The sequence below is a fragment of the Schistocerca americana genome, chromosome 7 (genome assembly GCF_021461395.2).
Source record: "Schistocerca americana isolate TAMUIC-IGC-003095 chromosome 7, iqSchAmer2.1, whole genome shotgun sequence".
Taxonomy (NCBI): domain Eukaryota; kingdom Metazoa; phylum Arthropoda; class Insecta; order Orthoptera; family Acrididae; genus Schistocerca; species Schistocerca americana.
In genome coordinates this window covers 169,645,451-169,663,466 of record NC_060125.1, presented here as the reverse complement: position 1 = coordinate 169,663,466, position 18,016 = coordinate 169,645,451, and the positions used below count along the sequence as shown (strand labels likewise).

Sequence of the window (18,016 nt, the reverse complement as noted above, 5' to 3'; positions counted from 1 at the left end):
TACGGTTTGATACTTCACTGAAATTCAGTTTCACAGTCAGCTAAGCAGTGATTGGTTCACTTACCTTTCCTATTGCTGCATCATCCCAACGATTCACTGAACACAAGTTGCTTCCAGCCTCTCCTTTTTGTAACCGTATGAGTACCATCTACATAAAAAGTGTTTTAAACTTCAAATTGTTTTCTGGTCAAATTTTTTTCTGGTGAAAACGCATGTGCACTGATTTCATATTGTGTGTCCAAATGATTTCTGCTGTCCTATGAAACACACCAGTAATATTTTACTGGGTCAGTTGCTTTTGGGTTAGCTATGTCTGCTATCGAAGAACCTTAGTGATCCACTGCTATCGTTGGAACGTAACCAATCAAGCGAATTTTTCGACATGGAGACAGGTTCCTTCCACCTCTAGACAGACATGCTACTAAGTCGCGTATTTTCAATCAAAACCACAGGTATATATGCCAGTTTTTATGTGAACTGCAGGAAAATTAAAAAATAACAAGTAGCCCTTCAGAATTTGTTTCTCTAACACACTCAATGTTTACTTTTAGCTTCAAGATCAATAATAGCACATGGAAACCCAGCAACAACACACACAACGTCCGCCTCATCGAGAGAAAATATTTTCACACGAGCAATTACAATTTCACACAGAAATAACGTAACTGCATGTCACATAGTGTACTACTTAGGAAATAATCAAGTACAATAACATTAAATATTCACTCTTTAGTTTTCGCTTTGTTCATACCAAGTCAACTTCTTATCAAAAATCTGTCACAAGTGACGGCAGCACACATATATTAGGATTTAGTGTACATAAATATTAACTTTCACCCAGTATGTTTCTGTCAGCGGTTCTACGCTGTTTGCATGAAACTGGTAACACTAAATGATTTTAACCTTCTGGATTGATACTGACAAATAAGTCTTTATTTAATACAATAATAATCTGTACAGGAGTATTCTACAAACTACTTAGTTTACATATGAAAACATACTGAAATACATTTAAGTGTCTCTTCGACACATTTATTTCCCAGTGTTCCTGTGTAGGAGATCTTAGACCAAACAAAGGTAATCACACTGTATCAAACACTTGGCTGTGAGAACAGAAACACGTGGTTGACACGTTCCTGCCTCACAGACACGTAATTTGTAGGCGCTCAGACCAACATTTACACAGCGCAATGAGCGCCATAGTCCTTTCAGTCTTTGGTCGCCGTCCATTTGTACTGAACTTGGGCAACATGCACCCAGTAGGTGGTTCACGCATCCCTAACAAATCACAACCTGTGCTCTCAGTTCCACGACATCTGCACCGTTAGTAGCACTTTCGCCGGATATTGGCGCCACGAGTGTGGACGTCACATTTTGTCAAACAGTACTGCATTTTTTGTAACACAAATGACACGGAAAAAGTAAACCAGCAATAGAATTCAATTACAACAGACGCCAGTAAATTGAATTAACCCTAAAATTTCTTGTAATTCCTGTTGTTTATTTTGTTCTGTAAGACAGGTATAAAATCACGAGTTGAAATAGTGCATATTATTGTTGTATAATGAAACACATCTGCATCTGATTTGCTGCGTGAAGTGAAGGTAGAGTCTCATGTGTTTTTATCTGAACATTCCTGGATCTGACATATAATTACGAAGTTTTAATTCTTCAAGGTCAGTCCGTAAGTTATGCCATTCTTTAATGCAGCACCCTACAGCCATCAAGATTAGTATTTGTCGTTATGAAGTTCTAAAACGTTATAATCTCTCACATAAGTGTGACATATGACAAGCTGACTTCCATGTAAATTAACTGTATGGTTAGATTAAGATAACAACAGCGATCGTGATGGAGAAAACAAATTTTGTTGTTAACCAAGATATGCGTAGGATTGGAAGTTTAGTGTGTCCACTGACCATAGTTTCATGGAGATTCTCAATAGTAAGACTGAAACAGCTGCTGCATTAGATGCAACAAGTGTTTATCATATTTTCTCTAGCCTGTTATATGTGCCAGCCTCAGAGACATCAGAGGACATATGACTGTGGATAGATGAAAAATGAAGTAGACTTCCAATACATAGAACTTGGCAACCAGTGAAATAATAAAGCATAGTGATTTCGGCAATAAACAGAAGAGATGTGCATTTCTGCAGTGGCACATTATAATGAAGATTAGTAGGGTCAACATACTGATGGACGGACATTAATTGTATTACTAAACAAAGCCAACTGTGAACCTGGCCATCGATTGAACTAAGGTAGTCGCATGACAAGGTACAGCCACGTTCCAGATCGAAGAAGCACACATTACAACTTTGCAGTGGAAGCACATAAAGTGGTCGAGAAAAATGTCTTTGCGGACAGTCACAACAGGTTACTACAGCCGTTATTAAGTTATTGATGTCGGGAAGAAGAAAAAAGTGACATTTCAAGCGAAAAAAGCGATGGAAGAAGATTGCAAAATTTTAGGTTCAATCCCGAAAAAGTTCTCACTGTCCAAAGCCTCTTGGCAATAGAGATGAATGTGTTACTACCTAGCGTCTTCTGTGATATTATTAACAGTAGAAAGAAAGGCAATGTTGCGAATAATTTGCATGCAGAACTTTACTATAATGCTGGCAAAGAAATTGGGAAAAGTTGTTCTCTTTATGGGATTTGGTTTTAAAAGGTCTTAGAATAAGCGAATCATCACGCAAGTGAATGAAACAACACAATTTCAAAAGGGCCATACTGTATTACTAATACATTGTTATGAAAAAATGAAGTATCAGAAATAAAGGCACCAGTCGTTTTACAGACGGAATCTTACATGTCAGTGGGAACAAATGTCAATGTGCACTAAGAGTGTCAGCAAACAATACTGTTTTATTTTTATAATACCCAAGGAATTGGTGTATCGCCATGTAGTGTGTGACAACAATGCACTGGCAGGAATGCTAGACACTGTTACTTCCTCACCTCTTTGAGGTCGTAATTTCACTTTGCTGACTAATAGCTAGTCGTCAACATCATATTATTTTTGGAAGTGGGGAATGATATAGAACATAAGCTTCCCTCCTCTGATTGTCATCATGTCATTATACAGCAATAGTGACTTGGGAATAAATATAGAAATGTTGAGGCGAGACTTGGGTACTCGCTGGCGGTTATCCGGTATAGAGAAAGTCTGGGAGCCCTACGCCATTTGTGACCTTGCTGTGCTGCCCCTGGAGAGCCAGACGCTAGGTCCGGCGCGGCGTCCTTTCCAGGTGCTCGTGTGCTCGGCGCCGCCGCGGCTCTGGAGCGTGTATCACTTCTGGCTGGGGTGTTATCTCTGGCTCTTGCTGCTCCAGATGGGGTAGAATCTTTGGCGACTCTGGCTGGGGTAGAATCTTTGGCGGCTCCGGCTGGGGTAGAATCTTTGGCGGCTCACGCAGCCGTCGCCTGTCCTCCATGCACTGGCGATAGCGGCTGCCACCCGTCCAGCCGCAGTGTGCTCCTTGAGTGGAGGAACCGGGCTGCCTCATGCAGATGGCGTGCTCCCCCTGGCAGTCCGGGCCCTCCTCAGGCCCCAGGAACGATGTCCACCACTGGCAGGTGTCGCTGTCCGTCGGTGTGCTCTGGGCGCCTACTCGGACCTGTGGGAACCAGCAAGTAACACAGTTGCAGTTGTAGTTCATTGTCAGACAGCGAACGATGAGGAAGGATGTACCACACTAACATCACCTAATATAGCCCCCAACCTTCAAAATGGCCACACTTTGGCGAGAATGAGTCCATAAGTTTCTTCATGTCTGAAAAGCCCAGCTGAAGTATTTGATCACTTAGAACTACCACATTACGGGGATGCCGATTGTTACATTTCACCCACATAATGCCAGATATTTTCCGTCGGTTTGAGTTCGGTAATATAGCGGGACAGTCGAGATGCGATAGGGCACCTCAGTACTCATCAATCTAGCATCGTATACTTGCAGCCCTGTAACCAGCTGTTGTCATCCTGGAAGATGTGAGTGTCCACAGCATACTCGTAATTGAAGTGTAGAAGAAAGGGCAACACTGTCACTGAGAATATTGATATAAGCTTCATGGATCGTGTCCATGGCAGCCTGAATGATTTGGCCTACTCCCATTGTATCTGAGAACCGTCTCCACCCTGAACTTCAGCCTCCACACACTGCAGGTTAAACGTCTCTCTGGACTGCCGCTGCACTCACCGCATTGGATCATTTAAAAAGTGATAATACTGCGACTCTTCAGACCACAACACTCCCCTCCATAGTACTGCTCTCCAGTTTGTGTGTCGTTTTCGCCATTTAAGACGTGCAACTTTATGTGCCACAGCGTCCATTGCATGTAGTACTCCTCACAATTGTTCTTTGTAAACTGGTTAAGATGGACATGCATCCACTGTCTGCAGAAATTTCTGTGGGGTTTGAAATATATTTTCATTGAAAGGTGTGATACTCGTCTCAACGTGTTGTCAGTTGTGACTTTTTACGGCTTCTGTTCTTACACGGCTGGAAGTGACAGATCATTCCTCGTAGGCTATTGGATATTTCGCGTTGATACATTAACGAATCGGGCAGTTTCATTCACGGTGCGGTCACGGACAAGTTCAAACAACATTACTCTTTTCCGACATTCTGCCACGTTTCGACATTGACCCAACATACTGTGCCGGCTCTACATAACCGACTACCACGTACACACAACTGCACTATCACAAGTTACGTCAGAGCTGGAGCACAATATAATCTCCTGGTATCAGCTCCTCATTGTCTACAGTGTTCCAAAGCGACTAGTTTTTAAGGGGTGCCTAATATTTTGTCTGATGGGCTTAAAGGTACACTCCACGAGTTCCATGGCGCATTAATATCGAAACATACTGGACGGCAGTGGAATGGGATGTCACTATCAGATTGAGATGTGTTCATACTAGACAAAAAGTCAACAGAACTTGACTGCCCTGAGATCACTACTGAATCCGTGAAGGTGAGGCTACGACAGGCTGTGCTTGACACACAAAATGTCGGGATATTGTATCAGAATTAAAGAACTAGCTAAAACAGCAGAATTTATTAATGGCATAGAGCAAAATTGATTACTGATGCTCTAGACCAATGTTGTATGGCAGATTTTCCACAACGCTGAGAAGTGAGGCCGGCGTGTGTGGCCGAGCGGTTCTAGGCGCTACAGTCTGGAACCGCGCGACCGCTACGGTCGCAGGTTCGAATCCTGCCTCGGGCATGGATGTGTGTGCTGTCCTTAGGTTAGTTAGGTTTAAGTAGTTCTAAGTTCTAGGGGACTGATGACCTCAGATGTTAAGTTCCACAGTGCTCAGAGCCATTTGAACCATTTTGAGAAGTGAACGAATCTATGAGGCACCTTCAGCTTTTTTTCCCGCGCCAACGCCAATCATAGTCAACAACGAAACGAGAATGCCTATAACTTGAGTAATATTTACTGCTTGCCTAAATATATAATTCTATGGTTATTTTGTGTTTGCATAAGCGACAACAGAGAGAACAGAGACATGTGAGATTCCGCGTCGCTGGATCTACCCAAATAACAGGAATATCTACGGCGAGATATGTTGCGCAAGTCGACAACATGAAATGGGCACTGTTACTTGAACCCGGCATAACCTTGTTTGTTTGTTGTTTGTGTATACCTTGAAACTTTAGTATTACTCTTACTTGCCTTGTTTTCATGCAAGTATATGTTATTAATAGAAACGGTGAGTCTTGTTACTGCTACAGATGCAAATCGAAATACGTCACAGAAGGAAAACTTACTTTTCGCAGGTAACTAACACAAAAATCTACTAAGAAGTGCGTTATGTGCTGAAAATGTCAACACACAGAGTAATAAAAAATTAGTACAGTAGATGTAATTTACTTGACTGCTTGGCCAAGAGCTAGATAAATTCGGTAGTGTGCTGCCATGCGATCCATTGCATGTGTACACATTTCGAGCATATGTACACATGTTCACCGGCAGAATATACACACAGGATATCTCTCGAAAGAGCAGTCAAGCCCATTTTCTCTAGCATTTCGGTAGATATTTGCAGTTTAGTTTCTGCAATCTGTAGCTGGAGTCAGCACTGAGAACTGCTGTTCTGGTTCAAAATGGTTCAAATGGCTCTGAGTACAATGGGACTTAACTTCTAAGGTCATCAGTCCCCTAGAACTTAGAACTACTTAAACCTAACTAACCTAAGGACATCACACACATCCATGCCCGAGGCAGGATTCTAACCTGCGACCGAAGCGGTCGCGCGATTCCGGACTGTAGTGCCTAGAACCGCTCGGCCACTTCGGCCGGCTGCTGTTCTGGCATAGATGGGAAAGCACTTGGATGATCATTTGAACGGAATGTAGAGTGTCTTGAAACGAGGTTATAAGATGAATATAATTAAAAGAAAATAAAGAGTGATGGAGTTTAGTCGAATCAGCTCACGTGATTCTGATGTAATTAGAGTATGAAATGACACACTGATAGTATTAGACCAATTGAAATACCTTCTAAATGTATTTGGAGTGTATAAATGAAACATAGAAGATAAACAACACAGACAGGCGGAGAAGAAAATTTTCAAATGTAGAGCTACATAAAAATGCTTAAGATTGGGTGGATAGATGGGATAATTAATGAAGAAGTACTGAAACGCATTAGGGACACAGGAGGTATTGGGGAACTTCACTAAAAGAAGCGATAGGCTTGTATGACGCACTATCGGCACCAGTGAATACTTAATTTGGTAATGAAAGGAAGTGGGATGGAGAAGGTAAAAATTGTATACAGACAGCACAGTTTGAATGCAGTAGGCATCTTCAAATAGAAGTAGGGTGCAGTAGTTACGCAGATAAGTTTATAATTTCACAAAATTACATGGAAAGCTACTTGAAACCAAATTTGGACATGACTAAAACTACAGCAGCACATTTTGAATCTGTATCTACACTCTGAAGTTGTGAGGAAACCTGGTCCTATGTAAAATTGGTAAATGGGGTCTAATACTTCATTCCAGTCACATATTAACCAGTCTGGTGTGGCAGTTTAAATTAGCAAAATAAAAGCATAAGTTTTAAATGTCACGTTCAAGAAATGGTTGACATAGGAGAGCCGTACAAACATAGCGTCGTTTGACCATCAAACAGACTGCCATGTGGACGACATAGTAATTAGCATCCCTGGTGTAGGGACATAGTTGAAGGAGTAGAAAACAAACAAGTCACCAGGTGCGGACGGAATCCCAATTCGGTTTTTCGAAGAATGCTCTACGGCACTGGCAAAAAAAGGATCTGCAAAATTACAGACCAAAACCACTTATATCAGTTTGCTGCAGAATCCTTGAACATATTTTCAGTTCGAGCATATAAATTTTCTTGCGGCCGGCAATCTTATGTCCACGAATCAACATCGGTTTTGACAGTATCACTCGTGCGAAACTCGGCTTGCCCTTTTCTCACATGATGTACTGCGAACTGTGGGTGAAGGACAGTAGGCAAATTCCAATTTTTCTACATTTCCGGGTAGCGTTTGACACGGTGCCCCATTGCGGGCTGTTAAAGAAACTACGAACTTATGGAAAATATTCACAGATATGTGAGTGGCTCAAAGACTTCTTACGTAATAGAAACCAGCTTGTTGTCATCGACGGCGAGTGTTCAGCAGAGACAAGGGATTCGTCAAGAGTGCCCCAGGGCAGTGTGAGAGCACTTCATTAATGATTTGACGGACAGGGTGGGCAGCAATCTACGATTGTTTGCTGATGATGCCATGGAGTACAGTAAGGTGTCTAAGTTTGCCATTTGGTGCGATGAAAGGCAGGTAGCCCTAATTAGGAAAAATGTAAGTTAATGCGGATGAGTTGAAAGAACAAACCTTAATGTTCGGGTACAGTATTACTAGACTTCCATTTGACGCAGTCAAGTCATTTGAATATCTGGGCGTAACGTTGGAAAGCGATACGAGGTGGAACAAGCGTGTTAAAACTGTGGTAGGGAAGGCAAATGGATGACTTCAGTTTATTGGGAGAATTTTAGAAAAGAGTGGTTCACCTGTAAAGGAGTCCGCATATAGGACGCTGGTGCGATCTGTTCTTGAGTACTGCTCGAGTGTTTGGTATCCTTACCAGGTCGAATTGAATGAAGACATCAAATCAATACAGAGGAGGGCTGCTAGATTTGTTAGCGGTAATTTCCAATAAAACTTCAGAGTTACGGAGATGCTTCAGGAGCTCAAATGGGAATCCCTGGAGGGAAGGCGACATTCTTCTTGAAGAACGCTATTGAGAAAATTTAGGGACCCAGCATTTGAAACTGACTGCAGAACGATTTTGTTGCCTCCAACAAACATTACGCGTAAGGACCATGAAGACAAGATACAAGAAATTAGGGTTCATACGGAGACAAATAGATAGTCATTTTTCCCTAGTTCTATTTGCGAGTGGAATAGAAACGGAAATAACTGTTAGTGGTACAGGGTACAAAAATGTTCAAATGTGTGTGAAACCTTACGGGAATTAACTGCTAAGGTCATCGGTCCCTAAGCTTACACACTAGGAAACCTAAATTATCCTAAGGACAAACACACACACCCATGTCCGAGAGAGGACTCGAACCTCCGCCGGGACCAGCCGCACAGTCCATGACTGCAGCGCCTGAGACCGCTCGGCTAATCCCGCGTGGCGGTACAGGGTACCCTCCACCATGTGCCGTAAGGTGGCTTGAGGACTATTCACGTAGAGGTAGAAACCTCCCTGTGGAACTATTCTTTGATTTTCTTTTAGCAAGGAACGTTCGAAGACGACATTCAGTCTCTCAGCTTTGTCTTGGTATTGCTGTTATTTAGCTGGCGGCTACATGCAGACGCTGGAGATCCTCTTTTCTGTCGCCATAAAAAGCACCGGATGCCACAAAGTGCGCACTGAAAGCAAAACCACGCAAATGCTGGCGGATCTGGAAAAGGAACTGCGTCGCTGCCAAGTGTAAACAGTAGCCCGACAAAGGCGAGGTGCCCACTTGTCGCCCGAGAAAGTCTGGCCTCCCGAAAAGTAAAACGGTCCATTCATTATTTACGGCACAATTAGCGCCCGCCTTGCCGAAAGGTCGACTGCTGTGATCGATATTCCGTCGAGTTAATTAAGCACGCGTTCACGCTTAATTGGGCTGCCGGCTTCCAGAGCGCCTGCGGGCCTTGTACCGGGGCCGAAGCAACGCCGAACCGGCTATAAAGACCCCGCGACAAAGTGGCGCCCTAATACAAACAAATCCATCTCGTCGACCTGACGGCCACGTTCGTCTTCAGAGATAGTGGCGTGGCGTGTGAAACTGACAACTGCCTCTTCGCTACGCAATGTTTACAGTATCTTGCCGCCTTCCCCCTCGACAAAATATTTCAGTCTTAAAAACTGTGTCAGAAACCACTATATTTTACGGTGTTCCATTTTAGTTTCGAATATCATGGTGCCATAAATAATTCAGTCAGACAGAAAGAGCTGTTGAACGAAAAGGATAGTACACCACTGGCTATTAAAATTGCTACACCAAGAAGAAATGCAGATGATAAACGGGTATTCATTGGAAAAATATATTATACTAGAACTGACATGTGATTACATTTTCACGCAATTTGGGTGCACAGATCCAGAGAAATCAGTACCCAGAAAAAACCACCTCTGGCCGTAATAACGGCCTTGATACGCCTGGGCATTAAGTCAAACAGAGCTTGGATGGCGTGTGCAGGTAAAGCTGCCCACGCAGCTTCAACACGATACCACAGTTCATCAAGAGTGGTGACTGGCGTATTGTGACGAGCCAGTTACTCGCCCACCATTGACTAGACGTTTTCAATTGGTGAGAGATCTGGAGAATGTGCTGGCCAGGGCAGCAGTCGAACATTTTCTCTATCCAGAAAGACCCGTACAGGACCTTCGACATGCGGTCGTGCATTATCCTCCTGAAATGCAGTGTTTCGCAGGGATCGAATGGAGGGTAGAGCCACGGGTCGTAACACATGTGAAATGTAACGTCCACTGTTCAAAGTGCCGTCAATGCGAACAAGATGTGACTGAGACGTGTAACCAATGGCACCCCATACCATCACGCCGGGAGATACACCAGTATGGCGATGACGAATACAAGCTTCCAATGTGCGTTCACCGCGATGTCGCCAAACACGGTTGCGACCATCATGATGCTATAAACAGAACCTGGATTTATCCGAAAAAATGACGTTTTGCCATTCGTGAACCCAGGTTCGTCGTTGAGTACACGATCGCAGCCGCTCCTGTCTGTGATGCAGCGTCAAGGGTAACCGCAGCCATGGTCTCCGAGATGATAGTCCATGCTGCTGCAAACGTCGTCGATGGCTTTCATGCAAACGTCCCCATCTGTTGACTCAGGGATCGAGACGTGGCTGCACGATCAGTTACAGCCATGCGGATAAGATGCCTGTCATCTCGACTGCTAGTGATACGAGGCCGTTGGGATCCAGCACGGCTTTCCATATTACCCTCCTGAACCCACCGATTCCATATTCTGCTAACAGTCATTGGATCTCTACCAACGCGAGCAGGAATGTCGCGATACGATAAACCGCAATCGCGATAGGCTACAATCCGACCTTTATCAAAGTCGGAAACGTGATGGTACGCATTTCTTCTCCTTACACGAGGCATCACAACAACGTTTCACCAGGCAACGCCGGTCAACTGCCGTTTGTGTATGAGAAATCGGTTGGAAACTTTCCTCAAGTCAGCACGTTGTAGGTGTGGGCACCGTCGCCAACCTTGTGTGAATCCTCTGAAAAGCCAATCATTTGCATATCACAGCATCTTCTTCCTGTCGGTTAAATTTCGCGTCTTTAGCTCGTTATCTTCGTGGTGTAGCAATTTTAATGGCCAGTACTGTATGTTTTAAAGAAGTTGCGAGACCCGCATCCGTAAAATTAATTTACTTGTAATGAAATGCAGTCTAATTAAATCAGGCGATGCTGAGGGAACTACGAACATCGCGGAATACTCTCGCTTCAGCCCCTATAGTTTCATGACGTTCCGATAGGTGACATTGCTATACGTAGCCTTATAAATGGCTTATTAACGGAGGTGCGTGCGTTGCTAGCAGAGAGCTGTCATTGAGTTTGTTTTCGCGGAAAACCAGAGCATCGTAGATATCCGTAGGTGCTTGCAGAAAGTCTGAGGAGACCTGGTAGTGAAAAAAAGCACGGTGAGTCGTGCGGCGAAGCGTGTGTCATCATATCAGGAACGTTGCGCATACCTGTCCGATCTCTCGCGCGTCGGTCGGCCGCACACAGCTCTCTCTCCTGCAGTATTGGAACGTGCGGACACTCTCATTCAGCGAGTTCGTTCCCACAAAAATGCAAACGAATTTCTCCTTCTCCATGACAACGCAAGACCTCACGCAAATCTGCGGACCCGAGAGGAAATCACAAATCTTCATTGGGCTGCCCTTCCGTATCTCCTACCTTCCGACTTCTATCTGTTTGGCGCAATGAAGGATGCAATCCGCGGGAAGCCGTACTGGATGATCAGGAGGATACTGGTGCAGCAACATGTTGTGGTTCAAAATGGCTCTGAGCACTATGGGACTTAACATCTATGGTCATCAGTCCCCTGTTGTGTCCGACGTCAGCTTGTAGAGCGGTACCATGCAGGCATACAGGTCCTCACAGTAAGGTGGCGTAAGGCCGTCGCGTTGAACGGCGTTTATGTTGAAAAATAGAATCTTGTACCCAAAAGAGGGGGGAGTAATGTGATATATTGGAATCCTGAATAAAACCAACTGCCTTTTAAAAAATAAAAAAAATGTTGCATTACTTATTGAACACCCCTTGTAGTACAGGAAATAAGACACAAAAATAAGTAGATTAGTTTTGCTTCTTGGGCAGTAAAATAATTGATGATGGCTGAAGAGCAAAGAATTTGATATGTAGACAGGCAAAATGAGACAAGCGGTTCTCAAGAAATTTGTTAACATGAAACTTAAATTTAAGATTTAGGAAGTCTACTCTGAAGGTATCTGTCTTGAGCGTTGCTTTATCCAGAAGGCAAACGCAAACGATAAAAAGTTCTGACAAGAGGGTGATTGAAGATTTTGAAATGTGGTGCTACAGAAGAATGGTGATGCTTAGATAGCTACATCGAATAACTAATGTGGAGGTACCGAATCGAACTGGGGAGGGTAAATATCGTAAAGGGAGACCAAGGCTTGAATGCAGTAAGCTGATTCACACACACTGTAGATTGCAATAATTATGTGGAGATGAAGAGATCTGTGCGGGACAAGCTAGCGTGGGGACCTGCATCTACGAGTCTTCGGAGTGAAGATCACAACAGCAACAAATAACAGAGAACAGAATGTTGAAATTTCTAGGATATCTCTCTTCTGAACACACAGCATCAATATACTAAGGGCGTTCAATAAGTGGTGCAACACATTTTTTTCTGAAAGCAGGTTGGTGTTACTCAGGATTACAACCCACCGTATTATTCCCCACTCTCTTCGCAACAAAACCCAATTTTTTCAACATTAGCTCCCCTCAATCCGACGGCCTTATGCCACCTTAGTGAGAGGGTCTGTATGCCCGCATAGTACTACTGTTGGTTGATGTTGCAGCCATCGTCTTGTTGTATAAGTAACCTCCGCATCATACATGCACTACTTCCTACGGAGTGCATCCTTCATTGGCCCAAACAGATGGAAGTCGGAAGGTGCATGATCCGCACTGTAGGATAGATGAGGAATAAGAGTTCACTTAAGTTCTGTGAGTTCCTCTCGGGTGTGCACACTTCACTGAGGCCTTGCGGTTGTCATGGACAAGCAGAAATTCTTTTGCATTTTTGCAGCGATGAACACATTGCGGAAGTCACAGCTTTGTGTGGTCAGCCTGCGCGCAGGAGATAGGTCAGATATGCGCGACCTTTTTGCGATGATGACAGACACCTCGCACAACGACTCGGCAAGCTTTTGTTCACTGGCAGGTCTCCGTAGACATTCTGCAAGCCCCTATGAATATGTGCGACACTCTGGTTTCCCGCCAAAAGAAACTCAATGGGAGCTCTTTGCTTCGAACGCATCTCCGCTACAGATGCCTATTGGAACATCATGAAACTATAGGGGCGGATGCGAGAATACTCCACGATGTCCCACACCGAATTCCACATTTTTTCCATCGAAATTGGCCGAGAAAGAAAAAGTCTTGCATTAATTATTGGACGCCATTCGTAGTTTCAACCACGTTTGAGATCACAGCTCCACTTGAAGGAACACACGCTACTAGTACGATGGTGAGTCTCCTTGCATGTATAAACTCCACCTTTCTTCCTGTGTTGGCAACTGCACCATTTCACTCCATAGATTATGCCGAGTAAGTAACTCCTGAAGTCTTGCGAGAGAAAGATAACTGTACAACCGTAAGTATTAATCATTATATAATGGAAATTAACAAAATCAGCTTACTGAAAAATGCAGGTGACTTCAGGACGAATTTTGTTAAGGTTTTCATCAGAAGATAGCACACCATAAGAAGGAAAAACAAGCGCAATAATCAGGATACTAGCAACATTTTTAAAACAGTTGAAGTGATCTGTTTATTTCAGCAACGAATCCCCTCCGAAGCGGACAAGTCTATATTTCCCCGGATGGGCGGAGACAGCAAGTGGACAGAGGGAGCCTTGTTCCAGCAATCCGTGACACAGCAATCCGTGACAATGACGTAAAAGCGGACTCTCAACTGAACGATACTCCCACGTGGAAAAAGCAAAGAAATGTGTTATTTTCATCTACTAGTCAATTTCTGTCACGAGTCAGCGTTTCCAGAAACGCGCAGTGTAGAAAGAATGGTGAATGAGATTTTGTCTGGCGTCCACAACGCTAAAATGCTCACGCATAATGTAATGGCCTCAACGAAGCGGTAACTTAATGGTGGGCGGACATTTATTCTTGGAAGCTGTCGTTAGCTGGAGACGTAGGTCGTAAATGAAATGGATGTTTGCAACAGTCCATTTCAAGATGGAACATAGAGTATCTTCAGGGATGTAAGTTTTCATCAAAAGAGAATAAACAGATAGCGTCTAACCAAGTCTACATATATATTGGAAACAGTAGTTCGTCGAGAAACGGGTGGTCCTCGCATAACAATACATAATAGCCCAATTAAGCCCAGCGACGAGACAAATGTGTGATTTTTATCTGCAGCATTGGTCAGACTGCATACGCTTACGAAGACAAACTATATGGCACGACAGCTTAATTCAGACAAACGGACCCTGACGCATCTCTTGGGACGGGCGGTGTTTTTTAAATCCACCAGTAGCTCACTTCTTATCTTCGAAACTTCATAGACGCTACCCTGCGTTCTTTGCTGGACTTGCCTTCGTGGGATCCAAAATATAGCGGGAAACAGCATACGTATAGTCTGTGGTTTTTTTTTTACATAAATTTTCAGTTATCTTGGAGTGTCTTTTAATTAGTCACTGTGACAGATGAAAACTGTGTGCCGTGGCAACATTCCAACCAGGTTTTTCGACTTAAGCAAACAGGAGATATATTGTATAACTGAATAAAGGAAGATTGCGATTTAATGTCCCGTCGACGACGAGGTCATTAGAGAGGCACAATACAAGTTCGGATTGGGATAAGATGAGGAAGGAAATCGGCAGTGCTCTGTCAACCATACTAGCATTCCCTTTAAGCTATTTACAGAAATCACGTAAAACCTAGACGCAGATGAGTGGAGGGGTGCTTGAACCGCTGTCCTTCCAAACACGAGTCCAGTGGTTTAGCCACTGCATCACTTTGCTCGGTTGGAATGACTGGTGCTTCCTGCAGGACTGTGCGACGTTCTTGACTGGCTGTATAGACTGAAAGTTTCCCATGAACGACAAAAATCCGGGTTTGTATCCCGGTCCAGTACATAGTTCCAAGTCATTTAGATGTAGTCTCTTCTGTAATTGCGTTCTGTACACTTAATTCAGCCTATTAAAGAACGTTATATGACAAATCGCAGATAAAAGAGTCATGTTGACACTACATAATTTTTACAACCGCTTTCCTTTTCGCATTGTTACTACGCTGAAATTCCGAGTAGATATGTAATGTAACTGACGTCAAAACAATCTTAGAAGTCGTCGCGAAATACTAACGCATTTAAATAAATGTAACAGCAATTCACGCGTGGCTTTCTTGCAGTAATGACCCATGAATTGGTGGTGTTTTCCATCAAGTAGAAGATAGGATTTTTGGAGAGACGGTGGGAAAATAGTAGTACTGCGATTTCTCTGCAGGGACTGAAACATGTATGATGATGATGATGATGATGATGATCATGAAGTAGTCCCATACTCGTTGACAGAGCGTAGGGGACGATGCGGGAGACCCGCACCGTCGTACTAGGCAAGGTCCTAGCGGAGGTGGTTTGCCATTGCCTTCCTCCGACCGTAACAGGGACGAATGACGAGGAAGAAAACGACACAACACCACCCAGTCATCTCGAGGCAGGTGAAAATCCCTGACCCCGCCGGGAATCGAACCTGGGACCCCGTGCTCAGGAAGCGAGAACGCTACCGCGAGATCACGAGCTGCGGACTAAACATGTATCAAACATATATAAATCGCGTCTAAATGCTATGGAATAAAAACAGAAATAACAAAATCGGTTTTCACTGCAAAGAACGTTGGGCGTTTCGTATAACGTTGAACTATTAATACACTGGCTTCTCAACCTGTTGATAGTTTCACTTTTTTAACTAACTGGTTGCAACAGCAAGCGTCAATCCCATATGAACCGAAGAGGTAACTATGCCGAGGATTGATTAGCAAAAATTGTGAGTTGTATTCCTTTAATGCTGCGTTATGATATTCAGGTGAAATCAGAGACATCAATTGTAGGCAGTCACACTAAGAATGTAGATAATGCAATCGCAGAAGACTCCGCTGACGAGTTCAGAAACGATGTGCGCTCTGCATGATACAGACATCGCTGATAGCCACTCGCGATTTTCAACTACATGATAGCATGTGCTTACATAAAACTGAGGCTGCTTGCTTATTACTAGCAATAAGCAACTGCTTTCCATCCCCGAACCGTGACCTTACGCTCTGACAGGTTTTATCAAAATCAATCAGCTCGGTAGCAATAGACAATCGGTTTACTATGGACTTGTTCTTGCGCTGGATCGAAAAGCAAAAACGGGGGATCTCCGTTTATAAACGAAACGCCTTTTTCTTGCTCCTTTACAGCTTGAAAGAAGAACGATGAAGATGTTTGTCAAACACTCAAATCTGCAGGCCATTATATATGTGCTGGTGTCCGCAAATATAAGGATGTGATTTTGACACCAAAAAATTACAAAAAGTCCATACAGTTGGCCGAAAAGACCCCCTCTCCTCCTGCTTGTATGCATGGTCGTGAGCGTGTGTTCCATCCTTTGCCGGACTTTGCTGAAAATCTCACTTCTGAAAAACAGTAGGTACGTTTTTCCAGTACAACGTTGTAAGAAATACTGATCGAATGATTCCATTGCACACGTTATTGCCGATCAAAAGAATCAGTCAAACAAAAAAACAAATACAAAGACCATCTGTAAAGAATAATGTAAGTAACGGTGTGTGGCACTATCAGGAGTCAGTACACAGAATTCATTTCGTAACTCGTTAACGAAGGATTTTCGGACTCAAATCCATGTAGACTTTTTGTAAAGTTTTGGCGTCGGGAACACATCCCCACATTTCTGGATAACAGTTTATAAACAGTGTCATTTGCGAAAATCTGGAAACGTGTAGCAGAACCAACGAAGGTGTCAGAACACCAGTACATGGTGAAAATTAGGGACAAAGAAGAGCTGCCAGCACGCAGAACTACAACTACAATACATCATTACGCAAAAAAGGAGAAAAACAAATCCGGATAGCTACAGAGGGATTTCCATTTTTGGATTGCACATATAAAGTCTTGTCAATAATTCTGTAGAATCGCTGTAAAGACTAGCATGAATAGAAAGTAGGAGAGACCCATTGAGGAATTAGACCCTGGACAATGGCATGGAACAGGTAATCACTTTGAAATCTGATAATGGATGTCTAGAACAGATGACACAAAGAAGAAGTAATAACCTTTCCAGACTTCAAAAAAGCCTAGGATTGTATCCACCGATTGGAAATATTAAGGAATTTCGGACTTCACTCCCAAATGATAAAAAATGATAAAAATATACACACAAAGGTTAAACCCAAAATCAAATTCAAAGGAGAATTATCTGAGCCGTTTAAGATTTAAACAACTGAAGACAGGGTGATGATCTATCACCACTAACTTTAACTGTGTGTGCTCTGGAGTACCTGATGAGACAATGGTACCAGGGAAGTCCTAAGAAAATACAAATTAGAACCAAGAAAGACCTAATGAATTTAAATTTCTCAGGATTTGCAGATATCTTAGAGTTACTAGTTAATAACTCACAAGAAGCCAGAAATAAAATAACAAGCCTGCAAAATATAATACGAAAATCTGACTCCAGATATCTTTCGTAAAAACTAAGATGATGATAACAGATGCACCATTAATAAAACGGGTAACAGTAAACATCAGAGAAATAAAAATAGTGAATCACTTTAAACACCTAGGACAAATTATATTAGACAACTTCAACGAAAAAACTGCTCCACAAGAAAGTATTAATAAAATGATTTTAGTGTTAATGACTAAAATGGTCTACAAACAATAAGAAATGCCTACGAATCGAAACGAAACTTAAAAAATTAACAATCCAGTCGCTCTGCTGGAGATAACATACACAAGTGAAACTCTTTCAAAGTCATTCAGAGAAGCAGACTCGACAAATATCTAGAACATGTATATATTAAAAGCAGGTATTATAAAGAGGGACAACGGAGGATATTTCGAAATGAAGTGGTATGCGTGGAAATGGAATCTATTAGATACGCTACACGTAAAAAGGGTATATATTTGTTTGACCATATCATTAGGAGGCCAGAAACCAG

The 18,016-nt window shown here is 43.0% G+C and overlaps 2 protein-coding genes across 2 annotated transcripts in view; one reads left to right on the top strand and one right to left on the bottom strand.

The window, feature by feature from the left end:
- The window catches only part of LOC124621839 (synapsin), an 810,142-nt gene that overhangs the window by 280,789 nt on the left and 511,337 nt on the right, over positions 1–18,016 (top strand). The gene's annotated exons all lie outside the window — the stretch shown is intronic.
- The window catches only part of LOC124621840 (metalloproteinase inhibitor 3), a 94,619-nt gene continuing 77,514 nt past the window's right edge, over positions 912–18,016 (bottom strand). Inside the window, exon 5 of the mRNA XM_047147284.1 lies at positions 912–3,622. Within this exon, the coding sequence (XP_047003240.1) occupies positions 3,227–3,622 (396 nt within the window). The 3' untranslated portion in view covers positions 912–3,226. The remainder of the gene's footprint in view (positions 3,623–18,016) is intronic.